At 35.7% G+C, this 18,010-nt stretch overlaps 1 protein-coding gene across 2 annotated transcripts in view; it reads left to right on the forward strand.

Moving 5' to 3' along the window:
• The window catches only part of LOC120633494 (G-protein coupled receptor dmsr-1-like), a 45,213-nt gene that overhangs the window by 8,795 nt on the left and 18,408 nt on the right, over positions 1-18,010 (forward strand). Inside the window, exons 2-3 of one of the 2 annotated variants that reach the window (XM_039903705.1) lie at positions 7,374-7,376; positions 13,792-14,198. In XM_039903705.1, the coding sequence (XP_039759639.1) occupies positions 13,881-14,198 (318 nt within the window). In that variant the 5' untranslated portion in view covers positions 7,374-7,376; positions 13,792-13,880. The remainder of the gene's footprint in view (positions 1-7,373; positions 7,377-13,791; positions 14,199-18,010) is intronic. The other variant, XM_039903706.1, reaches the window with a different exon arrangement.

An 18,010-nucleotide genomic window follows, 5' to 3' on the forward strand; every position in this document is an offset into this window, starting at 1 on the left:
GGCGGCCATCTTGACCCGGCATTCACCAAACAAGAACACTCTCTACTAATTCACCTTTCAAACAAAAGACTAATCAAAATCGGTTCATCCGATCGGAACGATGCCACAGAAACACACACACACACACACACGCAGACCTGTTCTTGAAGTGATGATGATCAGGTGTGATTACAACCAAGTGCTAGTGTTTATCTATACTTATAATAAAACTGTAACTGGAAGATTTCTGTACATTTAAAATATTTAGAAAATTTTGAACGGGGGATGCTTTAAAATCATCGATACTAAGTCCAAAACAGATTTTTATTTATTTTTTGTCTGTCTGTCTGTCTGTCCGGGCATCAGGTGAAACTACTGAACGGATTTAAATAAAATTTGGTCCCCATAAAACGTAAGTTTCCTCCAGGAAATGGGATGAAAATGTTTATCAATTTTACGTTATTGCTCCGTTAAATTTGAACTGATTTGAATAATTCTTTTTTTATTTTAAAGTGTATACTATCAAGCATGTTTCGTCTAATTTTAATGAAGATCTGATGAATATTGTTGGTATTGGTATTGGACAACGATCGAATGCAGGCGTGCCATCCTACTAATATTATAAATGCGAAAATTGGTGATGATGGATGTATGGATATATGTATTTAAATATTAACTAAAATAATCACAACTTACTTACTCAGTATACCACTTAAAATAATAGTAGGTACATAGCTCACAATGATTATTATTTTAGCATCAGATCTATTCTAGCCTCCCGATTGACTCATACGCGGACGAAGCCGCGTTGGTCTGCTAGTATTAAAAATAAAATTAAAACCATCGTGATCTACTCGTACTTACTCTTTGTACTTATTCATACAAATGTTACAGGTGTTACATATAGTAGATAACATATTCAAAACATACAGTATAGTTGTTACTAAACTTGGAAGCGTTATTATTCAAAGCATTAATAATTCCTTCTCATCAAAATTATTGAGGCATGAACAAGGGAATGTATATTATGTGTAATAAACTTTTGTACTTTACTAACTATTGCCCGCAACTTCGCTCGCGTTTATTAGGGTATTTTAAAAATCCGTCGAACCGTTAATTTTCCTAGGGATATTTTGTAAGTAAGTATAAGTTTAAGTATATATTATAAGTACTTTAATCATGTAGTAGTTACATAACTTTTACGTACCATCAATAGTTTACTCAGCGCACGCCGAATAATGAATTTTATTGGCAAAATTTTGCTCATTTGGGTTACATTATAGCAATTTTCTGGATCTAATTTTTTTCTCTAATTCTATTAAAAATGTTATAAGCATTGATTTATTATGTTACTATCGGTTATAATGCAAAAATTGCTGTTAGTAAGAAAGTACCTACATTTCACTTGTACTTTCACTTGTTCGGTAGATGTATTAGTAGTATAGAGGACCCTGCTGCCCGTGTTTCTTTATATTCTTTTAGACGCCTCATACGACACAGGAAGAGTATCGATGCTGACAACGTTATTCTGATAAACCGTCCCCACATGGCGTCTATATTCACGTCCGAACAAGTCCTGAGATTTTTTTTTTTTAATTTTAGTAAGGATGATCAACGGACGGACGGATATGTACCTACACTTGTAGGTCACTTATCTCATAAAATACAATGAACGATGTATTCAGAAACAGTCGTTACCATTGTTCATACTTCATTTAGCAGAATAGGCAATCCATTAAGGGTAGATCGATATGACGGGATAATTAATGACATCGGATATTAGCGATATTATTGACAAGTTGACACACTCTGAAGTACAAATGTAGCCGTTAGTTTCGAAAACATACTTATTACATATGCATTCAGAGTAATGTTACTTTATTCTTTTTAACACGAGGTATTTTACTTTATTGTTTTTTTTTTATTCAACCAGCCCCTGTAGTAAACTCGCTTCAAATCAGTAATATTTCTCCTGCTCTTGTTTTTTAATGCTCCTGTTTTTTAATGCTCCTGTTTTTTAATTGTACTCGTTATATGGGGGACGTCAATGTATGATGTCACATAAAACTGTCATTATAAAATCGTAATATTTTCGAACTCATCTGCGGAAGTAATACCACTATGATTATTTTTGTCGCCAAGCAGCATTGCAGTGTTTCAGTCTGAAGAGTATGGTACATGAGTCTTAACACCAACTCCTAAGATTGATGATTTTTGTTTATAATTTAATTTCTGTTAGGTGTACAATAAAGTGTATTTTCATTTCATTTCATTTCATTTCATTTCATTTTCATTTCATTTTCATCATAGGGCGGCAATTTGTACGACGAGTTCCGACTGTATCGAAACCAGAAACCGATGGTAAATAGCCCTCAAGTCCAATAAATAAAGAAGTGAAAATGCTACACAAATTATTAAAAAGCTACTAACTTTCCTAATGGGTACTTATATTAACAAAACAGGAGTAAAACGTAAAACTTTTTTTTTCATAAGGCCTCACTCAAACATGTTCAGGTAATTGTATTGAAACGATTCGGGATGTCCGGAATAGATAACCTAACCTAACTTATTATAAGACTAAAAAGCAAGCAAGCTAGCAAAAGTGACAGAACATTGCCTGATAAATATGTTTCCTAAAGCAGCCAATTGTAATCTGTATGCAGCTTGTTGCTTTATTATTCAAGAGTTGGTTCTTTTTTTTTAGTTTAGGTCAAACTTGGAGGAAATATCAGTTTTATAATTTTTGTTTCGTTATTTATAAAATTGCAGCTTGTAACCATTGTAACAATATCAACGTGTAAAAATCTGAAAAATCGTTAAATTTAAATCGATTTAAAGAAATGGTGAAAAGTGTAATTTTTTTCACTTAAAAATGTGACTACATAGTCTATCTGTGCTTTTTGCTTTTATGATTCTTACTTCCTTTGTAGGGGGTTGACCGCAGAGGTCCTTCATTAAAAGTAAAATTAAGGGAAAAGGAAATAATGGAAAATTTTAAGGAAACATTGATGAATATTCTTTACATGCTTCGCATAATAATAAGCTTCGAATAAGTTTATGTTATAATCATTGGCGTCTAAAACGTGGATAAACTAAATGGTTGGAATAATACCTCTCTGAGGACTCGTAAGTGATTTATCTATCTCTATAAGAGACAAGCTTTCTTTTATTTACTTGATATGACTTATTTACTTGAGAGCCGATTTTATAATGTGGTATAGGTCAAATAAAGGTACCATATAATTAGTGGGAACTTCTAAAAATATACAATATGTCTAATTATTAACAAGATTCTACATACTAATACATAAATCATTTGAAAATAAATTACGTACAATATAATATTGTGATAAATATACTACGACAACGAAAGATAGCTCTTTCTCTCTGTGTATAAATGAGTGCATCGATCGGCTGTCTCTAATATTTTCAGGCAATGACTTCCATAGGTGTGTAGCGTGGACGGAGATTGCTTTTTGTTAGAAAATAGTGTTATGTGAAGGGACATGAAGAGGATTTTTTGACACGGAAACTGAGCTTTATACGCTCACACAAATAATCGGGAAAAGACAAATTATGAAGGATGTTGAAAATGACAATTAAAATATGCACATTCCGTGGAAAACGAATAACCAGCCATTTTAAAAGACAACGTAAATAAGAAACTTGGTCGAATTTGTGCAATTTGAAAATGAAGCGAATGCACAAATTCTGAACTTTTTCAAGTAGCTCTTCAGTGGCATCCAAATAGCAGACGTCGGCGTAATCAAGTAATGGAAACAACAGAGATTGAGCCAACATACATTTGCTATGAAGTGAAAGAAAAAACTTAAGCCTCTTCAATGAATGAACAGTATAGTGCATACTTTTGCTTACCTGGTTTATATGAACTGACCAATTTAAATTACTGTCGATCGGTAGCCATAGGTTTTATGAAGTGGGATCAAGGTCAAGACGGTGACGCCCAGCAATGGGACTATTGCATCCCACTGAATAGCCGGTCTCTGTTATATGATGCAATACAGTTTAGGGCTGGTGGGCATGATAAATTATTCCTATACTTCAGGCATTACTTGCTATGAGAATACGATTAATTGCTTGTTGGTACTGCTCCAAATTCAATAGAGGTGTATATTGTATTGGTATTGAATATATTCAATAGAGGTGAAGTTGATACATTTATTTGTTCGTTTAGCAATTCGAACCTCCCATTCTTCTGAAATCAAGTCTCAACCTTTTATCGCAAGTATGTAATATTTCGTATGAATGATTACTGGTTACGTTGTGTCCACTTTCTAAAAGATACCAACAGGAGCCTCCTACCAAACAAGGCCAGATAAAATTTAGAAAAAATTAATTCCCCTGACACCCGGAACCTCCTATATCATAGCGCATTAGCACTTTTCTCAACCGCCAGGGAGTTTGACAAAGAAAGTTCATAGACCAGATCTTCTGGCTTCAATCACGATTGCCTTTAATGGAGTGTGCTTGTCGAGAAGTTGCCCATTCACTCTTGATTTGAGGGAAACCCCTTGATACGTATATGGGATGATGGGCACTCTAGATTTTTGTGGGATAGTCAAGTGACTTTGCGATAGTGTCCCAAATGTCTTACTGATGAGTCTCCTAGCTCGACAATCAACTGAATCCAGTATCAAGCTGATATTTGGCGGAACCATCCTAGACCCAACTTAAGCTTGGTACAGTGTTGAAAGCTGTGAAAAGTTGTACTTTTGCCAGCTGTTTTAACCTAGGTATAATTAAAGAGCCGTAGAGTGAATTTTTATCCGCTCCAACCAGGTGCGGTTCCTGTGTCAAAAAGCATATATTGCACCTGACCGAAATCGTCGATAAATTTAAATGCTATCACAATTATTATTCACATTAATATTTGCTATTATTTTAAATTAACTTTTGTTATCATAAATTTTCCGAAATGGTATCTATCTGCTAGTGGTACTATTTAATTCACAAAAGCAATTTTAACTATAATTATTTGCAGTTAATGAACTTCGGCGGCTTTTGCTTATCCTGCATTTTTCAATAATGACATTATGATCATTGAATACATTCAGAGAACTTCTGACGGCGAATATTGTTTTTATCTTTCATGAAAGTTCTATTCGAATTGGTGGCTAGCCTTAGAAGGATTGGTTTTCATTGAATTCTTTATTTACAAAAGCGAATATGAAACATCGTTTTTTTTAATAAATAAAACTAGATGATAAATTCTATAAAAAAAGTATTACAATTAAATCGTGTATGATAAAAAAGCGGTCTGTTAGAGAATATGGCAGTTATATTATAGCCATACCCCTCATAGGTTTCTACTCGTCTTCGTACGCTAATTGCACGCATCGTTTATCGCGACGCTAAATCTCGTAGCGGCACCTCTTTATCGCTAAGGAGGTAACTAGCCACAGCTGGAGCACACTTGACCAGACTAGAGCAAGTTCAGAAATTATTAATGCTGGTTGTCAAACCCCGAAACTCCAACTTAAAAAAACAGCGTCGACTGCTACGCCAGTGAAGTCGTCTTCACTGAGAATGAGAATGGTTTAAGCCGTTTTCCACCACACAGGCCAATTGCGGATCGGCAGACGTCGCAAGCCTTTGAGAACAGCATGGACAACTTTTAAAACTTTTAAGCATGCAGGTTTCCTCGTGATGTTCCTCTTGACCGTTAAAATAATTGATATTTAATTGCTTAAAACAGTTGCAAGTCGGGAATCGAATCCGGTGCCCCAGAAGGGTCAGAAAGGTCACCGCTTCCCTGCAAGGATTTGTAGTTGTAGAAAAGACCAATTGGTTCCAAATCGTAATCAATTGGCACCTTATTACGGATTTGAATAAATAAATGTTAATGCAACCATTTTACACGACTTAACAATGAATAACTGTAAACTCTATATCCCTGAGGATGCTCCGGTGTTGAACGTGCGTAAAGAGTTCATTGCCGAACGTCTGTTTGGTATGAAGTATAATTATTGAAGAAATTAAAAATTACACCTTAAAAATTCTCCTGTTTTACGCGGAATATAGCATATTGAGCTTAATTTTTGGAATTAAGTCGTTTATTAGACGGTACAATATGATAGAGTTATGGTTTGAATTCACAGTCTACGGTAGAGTCAATTGAAAGTGTAATTTCACCATGTGTTTGAATATCCATCCAACTTTTCATACACGTTTTATGTTAGGCTGCGAGTTTCGTATAACGTACTGAATAAAACTCACAGCTGTTACATTTCAGCACTTTGCTTACAAAGTTCAGTTAACGCATAGTTCGTAGCTTTTCCATTTGGAAGCTGAATTGAAACGTTTTGAACTGTTGTTAATAAACGTTTTTGACAAGTGTTTGTTTATGAGTTTAAGTTCGAAACAGCAAAATGTAAAACCGGATCAAATTCTCCCTCCGACAGTTTAACAAGGTACATTTTATCAGTATCGATTCCCATATAAGTTCAAGTTCATGGTTTAATGTACAAAAATACTATTCAAAGGCTGAATACAAAGTCCGTACCGTACGAAAATATCAGTAGGTATTGCTAATAGGTTTTCTCAGTGGCCTACATTTTTTTAACTTTTGAAAAGGGGAAATAAAACAAATAAGTTAGCTTTCTTTGGTCTTATTTCCAAAGCGTAATGTTTGTAATAATTTCTGTTGATGATGAGAATAGAAAAACTTAGTCTGGTTTAAAGAAATCTAGGTAGGTATTGAAGGCTAAGTATCTACATACCTATTATGGTTCTCTTTGTTAAAATGATTTTGTAAAGGTTAAGTAGAAATATAGTAGAATTATGGTGATTGAAATGCACCTTTAAACTTTTTAATTATTTTCGACATAAACGCATTTTATATAGCTACTAAAAGGCTCCTTTGATTTGTAGCACATAGTACATATCTATGACGGAATAAAGCTAGTTGGTTCTTTCTTTTGCCTTGATTTACAAATATTTTTGGCTCATATCTTATTAGAAAATATTATCTTTTTTTACCTTGATTATAATGTAGCTTTCTTGAGGCCAAAGACATTTCAAAATCGGTTTTGTAGTTCTCTCGTTTCTAAAACAAAACACACTCAGGATCTTATAAGGTAGTAATATAATGTAAGTTAGAGACATACAGGTATACGTTTGGAATCTTCTTGAAGTAATGTGAGAATGATAGCTTTATTGACTTTCGTATATTTATATCAAGAAACATATGGAAATGAAGACAGAGAACACCAACAGGAAATGTGAAACCATCGTTTTGACAATGATTGTCCTTACCACAATATTGAAAATACATTGTTAAATATTTAAGTTATTGCGAAAATGAACAACAACCTTTTTAAATGTTACATACAAATATTACTTAGCTAATAACTGTACAAGTCATGCCCTCGTAGAATGTTGCCCAGAAAGCTAGCTGCATTTTCCCGATGAACAGCCAGGCAGATCCATGCGCAAAATATGAGTAAACATTCAAACCGTTTAAGATTTATTCTAATAAACGAAATATTTCAACTTAGAATTTCATTTAATTATTTTTAGTAGTTATTATTCAAATCGCAAGTCTGATTTTTTATACATCATTGCCCAAGAATTCAATAATTTTTTTTTTACATTTTTTTTACATGCTTATGAATTAATTTATTTTAAGATAAGGCTTTATACTTTATATTATTACAACTGGTTTATGTTTACCTCCAGGTTTAAAATACTTTCATGTAATAAACAATACACAGCAGTGGTTGCAAAGTTTTTTTTTCGATTTTTTTTTTCTTTATCCAGAATACCTTCTTTATAGCGGCAAATAACTTTAAATTATGAAAAATTGGCCTTGAAAGCTTCTTTATAAAAAATCCTGTTCATTTTCAAATTTATTTGGTCGGGAGATGGTTCATCGGAAAAAGGGATCTGTTTTATTGTTTTTGTATTAATGACCGAAAAGTGGAACCTGCTTTTGCATATTCCAATACTATTTTTGTTGAAGGCATATTATTTAATTCTATGTATTACTTGGTACCTCTACCGCCCCGGAAAGACCGCAAGTGTGTTTTCAGAAGTAATTCGTGATTTCTAATATTGTGCCAGTTCCAGAAATGATGTCATTTTACACCTCTATTAACTCTATTTATCAAATTTCTATAATGAGCCTTGTTTGGAGGCCCATAGGCTCCTTGTACGAGGTATGCCACAGAAAGCTCTGCTACTACAGAATAAATGGTATCTATGTAAAGTTAGATTTAGATTTACAATAAAGATTAAGAGATTGTGAAGTAAGCTTCGTAGCACAACGCTACGAGCAAATCGGATACATAAATGCTTTGCCGAAAACATCGTAGCTTTAGTTGCACTTTACTCATCGACTTACCTAACCCGATTTCGAAATATCATTTCCTAAACTGAACAACTGTCTCGGTCGCTGAGTGGTTAGCCTGATTCCTGGGTTGTACGATTCCTGGGTTGGCCCAAAATTTCGGTCGTATAGGGTGTTTCTGTTAATGCTCAAACGGTGTTCATCTCCGTGCCTTAGAGAGTACGTTAAGTCGAACTCGATCATACTTTTTATTTTTTTATCAAACTAAAGTTATCCTAATCTCACCTGGTGATAAGTGATGGGCAGTCTAAAATGGTATCGAGTTATATTATGGTAGTTATACGAGTATAAAATCATATATAAAATCTGTTTTTACGCGGCATCAACCCGGCTTATTCACTAGGTGGCAAGTCTTTAACGAAAGGGTGGTAGCCACGGTGAAGCCTGCCACCAGACAGACCAGGCAAGACAGAACTTAGAAATCATAAATAAAAATTTCCTACTTGTCCCTGCCACGAATGGAAAACGGGACTTCCCACTTACAAGACCACAACTACTCATCACTACGCCGGCAAGGTTGATAAAAAAATTGGTTGTCTGTAAAGTCGGCTTACTGACGATAGTTGAACGTGACAACATCGTAAGAAAATACTGATGGAATGGTTGCATTTTTCAAAAGAAAATTTTAATTTTATTTGTTTGATAGATATTATCGTTGCTATAAACAATTGACCCCACATTCACTTTTCACTGTGCCTCTTTGTCGCTCGTTCCGCGCTCTCGCTTGCACTTCAAGCCTTGAATGGAACGCCTCAGAGCGAGGTAACGCCGCATACGTCATGTTTTTTTGTGCGAGCAGCCGGCTCCATCGAATTATAAGACGTTGTCACGTCAAAATTGTCGCTTTTATAAGGTAAACCTTGTTCGTACCCACCAATCCGCATTGTAGCAGTGTTTTGGGTTACGTTCTACGACCTTCGCTCTTAAGATAGGAACGCCTGTTGCCCAGCAGTGAGATAATAATGTACTAAAAATTTAGTTAAACTAGTTCTCAATAAAGATTTAGCTACTACGTTTTGTACCAAAAATATCTAAAAGATCTTCTCCGCGAAAGCCCCGTGTCATCTCTGCTGAGCCGGAATTTACTTAAAAAAGCAATTTTTCTCTTTTCCAAAGTGTTATCGGGTAAAGAAGATGGAAGTTTATAACACAAAATTATATTTCGTATGCTTCCTTTTCCAACAAGTGCAGTTTTGTGTACGTTATAAAATAGGTTTCTATTTTATAAGTCGCATAGTTTTTGATACATCTAGGTACGAAGTTTAACGAAAAATCTTTAATAAATATAGTTCGCTAAATCCGGGAAGCGTTACAAGTGCAATAAATATACGTCTCTAGAGTTACTTTCTTAGTTCGTTTTTGACGACCTTCCTAGCGCAGATGTGAACGTTGTGATTACGATACTTGTAAATTCAAAATTTTCTCTTGAGGCTTAGGCCGGACCAACATACCGACAAAGATTTGGAGTCCAGTATGATGCCGTGTAGAAACCAAAGTAGTATGGGTTTATTATAGCTGTCATACCTCTTACAGGTTAGTCTGCTACTATCTTCGGATACATTGTGCCTTACTGACCACGGCAAGGGCTATAAGGAAAACAAAAGGATGTTGTGGAGAACCTGGAGGATTATAAGTCAAATAAATACGGGTTATGAAAATTAAGCTTAATTTGCTATACTCCGCGAACAGCAGGATAATCTGTATGGTGTAATTTATAATTTATTCAATCCGTATACTCAACACCAAACAGATCCTCGGCAATGTACTCTCTACCGTTCTACGCACGTTCGCTCCGAAAACGGAGCATCCTCAGGAGATGTTGACTTTACAATGAATAATTGAGGTGTAAGTGACTTAACAATTATTCATTGTAAAGTCAATATCTATAAATTGCACCATACAGATTCTCCTGCTGTTCGCGGCATATAGCAAATTAAGCTTAATTTTCATAATATTTTATGGATTTCCGAAAAGTAAAGTATGTATCCAACATAAATACGGGTATTATTCATCAAGAATTATTGCATCAAGGAAGATTATTTAATTCGATCCCATTGGAATCTGTACGTTTGTTATGCCCAATGGCTATGCCGTCGCGCGTCAACGCACTTTATTTGCATTGTCAAGTTGTAGGACAAACTAGCCAAACAAGCGCCATTGGCTCGTACGCTGCGCTTACTCAATAAGTTAGTACGGAACAATTAGGGCTTTCGAAATTCGGAACTTTCACACCCCACCGCTTCAGCTCACCAAGAAAATAAAATAAATGTTAGAAAAAAAGTTCATCAGTAGAAATAATACCGAAATAATATTAACGGAGGTAAACTTCTCCTATTCCCTGTTGCAGTACTTTGTCTGGTGGACATGATAATTTTATCCCTCGTCACAGGATATAACCGGGGAATATTATTTTTGTCTCTGTCTGGCAAGCATAGTAGTTGTTTTTTTTATTTTGTGTAATTAATGCATCCTGGGGAGACGAATACCTAAGTAATTTGTAAATCTAACACATACAATTTTTTTTATGAATGTTGTTTCAATTTATTGTTGGTGTGTCTTATAAATAAATAAATTTTAGTGTCTAGAGACAGAACTGTCTCGTTGGTATAGCGGTAAGCATATTCAACTATGGATCCCGAGGTCGAATAAAAAACATATGAGATTTTGTATATTTTCTATTAAAAAACTTTAGTTACCCGGCGTTATTAAATTGGAAGTATCAACCTCGGCAGCTTGGGAAGCACATAAAGCCCCGACGGCTTTTACCAGGTAACTATCACTTGGTAATCGTTATTAAAACCCGCCAACTCGCATTGAAGCAACGCGGTGAGATGCTCAATCCCCTCTTTCATGAAACGTGGCCAGTTCAAAGTGTATTATTTTGTAATATGTAAATACGAAACATTTAAAGAAAATGTTAAGGAATTTGCTATAGAGACTTGAATACCAAATTCCTATACCATTCATTACCAAAAAAACGGAGAGCTTAATTTTACTATGTGATACTTATCGACTTATTGGAGAGAGTAATAAAATCAGGAATGAGGAGATCCGCCAAGCTGAAATGTCGATTGGCGGGATACAAAGCCCGATGAACCGATAGACGTTGGGGGTGCTAAAGTGCTGGAGGGGCAACCTCGCACCAGTTACGCAGCGTTGGTTGACTCCCGACGAGGTGGAAAGATAACATTGAGCGAGTCGGAGGCAGCCAATGGATTCAAGCGGCTTCCTCCGTGGTATTTGGAGCGCCCTATAAAAGATATATGTCCCGCAATGGACGTCCAGTGGTTGACATTATGATTATGATGACCTACTTATCGCAGGAGTTAGTGGAAAACTTATACTTAATTGTATGCTCTAACAAAATCAGATAAGTGTTTTTTTTAATTACATAAAATATGCATCCGTAAAAGTAACGCACAATGACGATCCCTGACGCAGAGGCCTTATATTAAAGGCTATTTGGGAATGTTTCTCCCTGGTTTTGGAGTAGCAAGTTACAACCCTAAGTATAAAAAGAGTATTATTTTTTTTAATCCACATCAGTAATCCAAAAATAATAAAATCCAAAAATTATAAGTATAAGATAAAATCTCAACATCTATTGACCTAGATGAATCTTTATTTTGCAACCTTCGATATATCTTAAAGAGATCTTTAGGAATTTAGCGATAAGGCGACACTTTAAATACCTCTTTTGTATCAATATAGCCAAGTTTAGTTTTCCTTTTCTTTACACCTTCCACTTTCGATAAGATTCCTCTGCAATTTCCAATAACTTCTCCGATTATATTAAAACTTTTAACTTTTTGCGTCAGCTAGCAGAATTCTAAATGTGCACTCAAGGATGAGTTTGAGTTCACAAAGTGGTATATAAAATCGATAGGTACATAAATAATATCTGCCGCAAAACCTGTATTTCGTTGCTAGTTGCTACGAATTTGATTTGCTCGTACGAAATAAAAGATTCAGATTTAATCTGTAGGTACCGAGGGGAGTTTTATTTTGAGTAGACGGACAGCTGAGCAAAAGAAATAATTCAAAAATTTCATAGCTATTATATTCGGAATTTCATAAACTAATGAGAGTCTATTTCATATAGGAACAACATCATCATCATAATTTCTGCCACTGATGAACATAGAGAAAATAACTCAGAGAAAAGAGTGTTATAAATCATAGCCCACCAAGCTGCGCCAATACAGCGGGTGGATTGTGTAGGCTGCTACCAAATGTTATTGATAATAATCGGGGCCAACACCTGGGCGCAGCATGCTCTACTTGGCACGGGGATAGACAACACCAGTTGTCTAACTCTGCACTGGCACTGAGAATTTATAGAAAACCTACAACAAAATTAGTACCCGACCCAAAAATTTTAACCTTTATTCGATATAGAAATAAATAAATAAATATACTACGACAATACACACATCGCCATCTAGCCCCAAAGTAAGCGTAGCTTGTGTTTTGGGTACTAAGAGGACTGATGAATTGTTCTATAAGTCATTTACATAAATACTTATAATATACAGATAAACACCCACACACTGAAAAACATTTATGTTCATCACATAAATATTTTCCAGTTGTGGGAATCGAACCCACGGCCTTGGACTCAGAAAGCAGGGTCGCTGCCCACTGCGCCAGTCGCCGTCAACCGTCGTAGAGATCCGTATTATTTAATATATAGCAAGAATGCTACTCACTAGACTAACGAAGCAGTTAGTACAAAATAATACAGGACTACCCATTAACGGTTCACTACAGAACACGGGTATCCTATTGGATAGAAGCAGGTGATACTTTGCGGAAATCCATAATATGTTATGAAAATTAAGCTTAATTTGCTATACTCCGCGAACAGCAAGAGAATCTGTATGGTGTAATTTATAATTACTTCAATCAGTATACTCCACACCAAACAGATCCTGGTCAATGTACCCTCTACGCACGTTTGTGTAATAAATATGAATGTTTTTCAGTGCCTGGCTGTTTATCTGTATATTATCAGTATTTATGTATCTTAGTACCCATAACAAAAATGCTTACTTTGGGGCTATGTGGCGCGATATTGTCGTAGTTATTTATAGATATATTTACATATACAATTTCTTAATATACTACAATTTCTTGAAAACGCAAACAACTCCGCAAAGTTAGAGGCGCGTGCCGGCGATCGAAATCATCATATTAACCTATTACCTGCCCACAACAGGGCACGGGGGGGGAGGGGGGGGGGCGTGTCTCCCACAATGAGGAGGCCGTTATCCACCACGCTAGCCCAGTGCGGATTGGTGGACTCCACACACCCATCATGCTGTTTTCATTCACCGTTTTTCAAAACGCACATTACTAATAGTTAGAGGTGCGTGTTAAGACGCCACTAGGATATCGCAGCTCACGCTGTTTATTGCTAACAAATATTTTCTAACTTGTTACAGGCGTCCGAAAAGTTCGAGCGAAGTCGCATCGCGCGTGAAAAACCACTCAAGTTCAACGGTTTGCTAGAAAACATATCAGATGAAAGAAAATGGAGTACGAAGAGCACGGCACCTCGAACATAACTCAGACTCTGTCGAACTTGTTCGAGGAAATGCTATTAGCCACAGATAATTCAAACGAGAATAAAACTGTCGACGTGTCAAAGTTCTTGGTGGCTTTAAAAGATAAGTCTACGAAGAGTAACCATGACTCTATAGACTTTGGTACTTTAGTCAAGTTGGTTGACGGATGGCGATCTAAACTGAACTTGACTAAACCCACGGAGGCGACGTGCAATTACTGCGATGGCGGCATCAGGGACCTGGTGCTTGCGTACAACAGTATACATGGATATGTTAGCCTAATTGTGAGTAGTAAGGGCATGGGTTTTTTTACTTTTATTTTTCATTAGTAATAATTGACGGTAAGAGAAAAACAATCGCTTTTAAACTTAGCATAATTGGGGAATTGTAAGGAACAATAAAACCGAGACGGCTTGTCGGCTCGGTTGAATCTGCCTTCCGAACACGTGGTAAAGTTACTCCAAACAGAATGACTTGACGTTTCAAGAGCGCTTATAAACTACATAATGAATATTGAATATAACTACCGAACTCCTAAACAATTTTAGAGATCTAGATTTAGTTCGAGATTTAGATTTAAAGATGGCAGTCCAGCGAAATAAGAAAATGAAAAATCATTTAGTTTCTCTGTGTTTCTCCTTACTGTCACGTTGGTGTTGTTGTTAGCATGTTTAACTACGGAACACAAGAATCTGGGTTCGAACCCTGGGTTCAAAATATAAGGAAGGTTTTCCTGTTAAAGAACTCTCAGTACCATCCCGGAATCAGGAAATTAACGGTGCCAACCAACACGTTAAGCCGTTCTTCTTGTTTATTATTAACTTTTGAAACTATTCATTAAAGCGCACCAACCCTTATAAAGAACTAACTGTACTCACACTGCATTATTGGTCACATACCACCTCTCTCATCACTCTCTATTTACAAAAAGGTTTTAGAGCATAGAACCCACCAGGGCTTATGCCCATGCATGCGTGTGACCATTTTATCCGAGTCACGGCGTTGGGCACTAGGATCTCGGGACGTCTCGCGTCTCGAAGTCCTGGGACTTTGTGAGTTTAGTTGTCTCGAGTTCCAGGACTTCAATATTGTTGGGAATTCTCATACCTAAGTAGGCGTTATCAATTTCGTAATTCCAAGGTGGTACTAAGAATTTTAATAGAAAAACCCTCAACCTCACCGAATACCTCACGATTGTTGGCCTGACCCCAAAACCGAACCATAGACCTCATGATCCACAGTTGATGCTAACCACTAAGCTAACAACCAGTTCAAGGAATGTGTTACATGAAAGTTTATTTCATTAATTCTCTAAAATAGGCCATTTTTGAGTATCAACTAAAGTAAGTACCTTTTCAACTTGAGGCAAAATTTTCCGAGAATCTGTCCAAGAAAGTAATAAGTATCTAGTGTCAACAATAAATCGTAACAATAAGATGGAAAATGTAATATACTTCGTTCGTAACACGGAGTCATAAAATACTTGAAAACTTCGAAATGAATTCCGCTAAGTTCTAAACAATCCTTGTACAATACCTAAGCGCCTGATTGTTACATCAAGTATTGTAGGAACAAGACCTGACTTGTATTTGATGGCTGATGTAAATTGTTTAGTAAACAATGTACTTCAGGTACATTATTTTGTATGCAATGATGACTGTAATGACCTAAATACGTACCGTTACAAGATTTTATCTACGACTAGGAAACAAATTAATTTATAAGTTAAATCATTTTATTAAGAAAAAAATACAATTTCATTGGTTAATTATGAATATTTTAATGGAACAGTAATTATTTTTTGATACCAGCCGGTTTGTTTTTAAAAATAAGATCAATGTAGTAGACATTTTTGTTCAAATAAAAATAACCCAAAGCTGCGTAAATGAACATTTTCTTAAATTAAAAGAAAAGGAACTATGAAAACAAAATTATACTTTTTTATTAACTGCCACTGATAAGTAGTTGCCCACAGATCCATAAAAAAGAATTGGAATAAAAGCTTTTTGCTATTCAATATTAATAGCTCGGGCTCATACCTAAATGCGTTGAATAAAAATTAACTTTTATATCCGTCCTAGTGAGAAAAAATGTACTTTAACATTGTTAGAGAACAAGTGTAATATAATGATTCTATTTTTAAATTTTGGGGTTGTGCTTTTGTCAATATAAATTAGTTCTGATTTTCATAATTTAATTTAAAGATAAAATGAGAGTTTTTAAAATCTAATTTGAAGAAATACAGTTTTATAATTTGATTTTATTTTTAAACTTCGGGTTTGTATTTATGAAGTATGTCGAAATAACCAAAATAAACTCGTTTTGCTTATTTATGATACGAGTAGAATTAGCGTATTATCTATGGTAGATAAAGTGAAATAACCCCATGAACTTCTACATTTACCCAAATAATATTTCACGCCTTTGTTATGCGCTGCTACTGACTCGTGAAAATAAAGCCACAACATTGTTTGCCCTATGGCGGCCGGTTTTAAATGCGGGTGATGTAAGGATGGGTACAGAACGAGAGCGCTTAGCTCGGTGAACTCAATCGAAAAGTCATTTTCGCATATCATACTCGTCAAAGTAAAATGTACCTACTGGCACTTGTTTTAGAGACGTAAATCTGTTTCAAGTGCTTCTGATTTTTGTTTCACAAACGTTCCGTCAAAAGCCTGAACTATTGTAGGCAATTTTGAGCTTTAATTCAATCCGCGCAAGATACATTTTACTCTGATGTTCAAGTATTTCTATATTCGAAAACAACTTTTGCGAGCAAGCGAATCTTGTATCTGTTCGAATTTGGAGCTGTTTCGTTACAACTGAATGTTCACTTTTATAATTGGCCTGTAAACGTCACACTGCTGGGCCTCTCATCAAGAGACCTAGACGAGAGAGCATAGACTCGCCACGCGGCTCAATTGCGCTTGACGGACTTCTACGATTGGGAACATGGGAATAATCACTTGATAAGCAGAAATTGTTGTAAAACAAAAAAGACTTATTTTTGTTTTACAACAATTACAGTGTTTTACCCAGTTAATCTTCTATGGATTGGTGAAAAAAGGAGGAAAAAAAAATACTGAGATAAATAAATTTATAGTTTTGTATTAAGAAGCATCCTATATCAAGTAAAAGCGGCGCGCATCACTACAATCAATGGCGGTGTTTATATGCATCAGGTACTTAATTAGATCAGCTGCTTTCAAATTCCTGAATTCCATTTTTTTATGACTGATTATGAAGTTTCCGTTATTTTGAATATTCTACTAACTACATGTATTAGCTCAACACCAGGTTTCCCCTGTAAACCACCCACGGATTTCCATTTTCAGGGCACGTGTAGGAAGATCAAACAACATAATTCCGTCACTGATGAATCTCTGAGACAGTATGGTCTACGGGCGGAAATATAGGTATTAGGTTCAATATCCACTAATCCTTATAATTTTGTGAACGTGACAGTTTTTGTGTATTTATGGATATTTGCTGTACTTTCACGCGAAAACATCTGAACGATTAAATCCTGGATTAACACATACTGACTACTTTTTACTCCGAAAAAATCCATGGGTTTATCCCACGCGATTTCTATATTTAACAAATATTGTGAATAAATATACCTTATGTTGGAATGAACGCTATACGAAATAAGAAAAGATAAATTTTAACATGAATCCTGCAAATAATATTGTCATTACAATAATTATAAAGTTCTGTTCAACCGAGTCTTGTCTACTATGTCGGAAAATCGAATCACTAGGCGGCGTGACGTGGCGGGTCCAATCAAATCGCTCACTTTTGTACATTTGTCACTTTTATAAATGGAACTTAATATAACGGAAAAAGGAATGTAACTTTATGCCATGGAGCGTGTTCGAGTTATAGTAGAAGTTTTTGTGACATAGCTCGTCCGGGGAAGCCACCATGCCTATTTCAGCCGCAAAGCAGCATTGTTGTGCTTTGGTCATAGAGGCATGGTTGCCGGTGTGATTACAGCCACTTGTGGCTTAAACTTACGCAGAGCGGAACTTTGTAGGACGTGTTTCTTGCACGCCCTGCGCAGGTTTATATGTGGTGGTTTTCCAATTGCCAT

This window comes from Pararge aegeria, chromosome 21, assembly GCF_905163445.1.
Source record: "Pararge aegeria chromosome 21, ilParAegt1.1, whole genome shotgun sequence".
NCBI lineage: Eukaryota > Metazoa > Arthropoda > Insecta > Lepidoptera > Nymphalidae > Pararge > Pararge aegeria.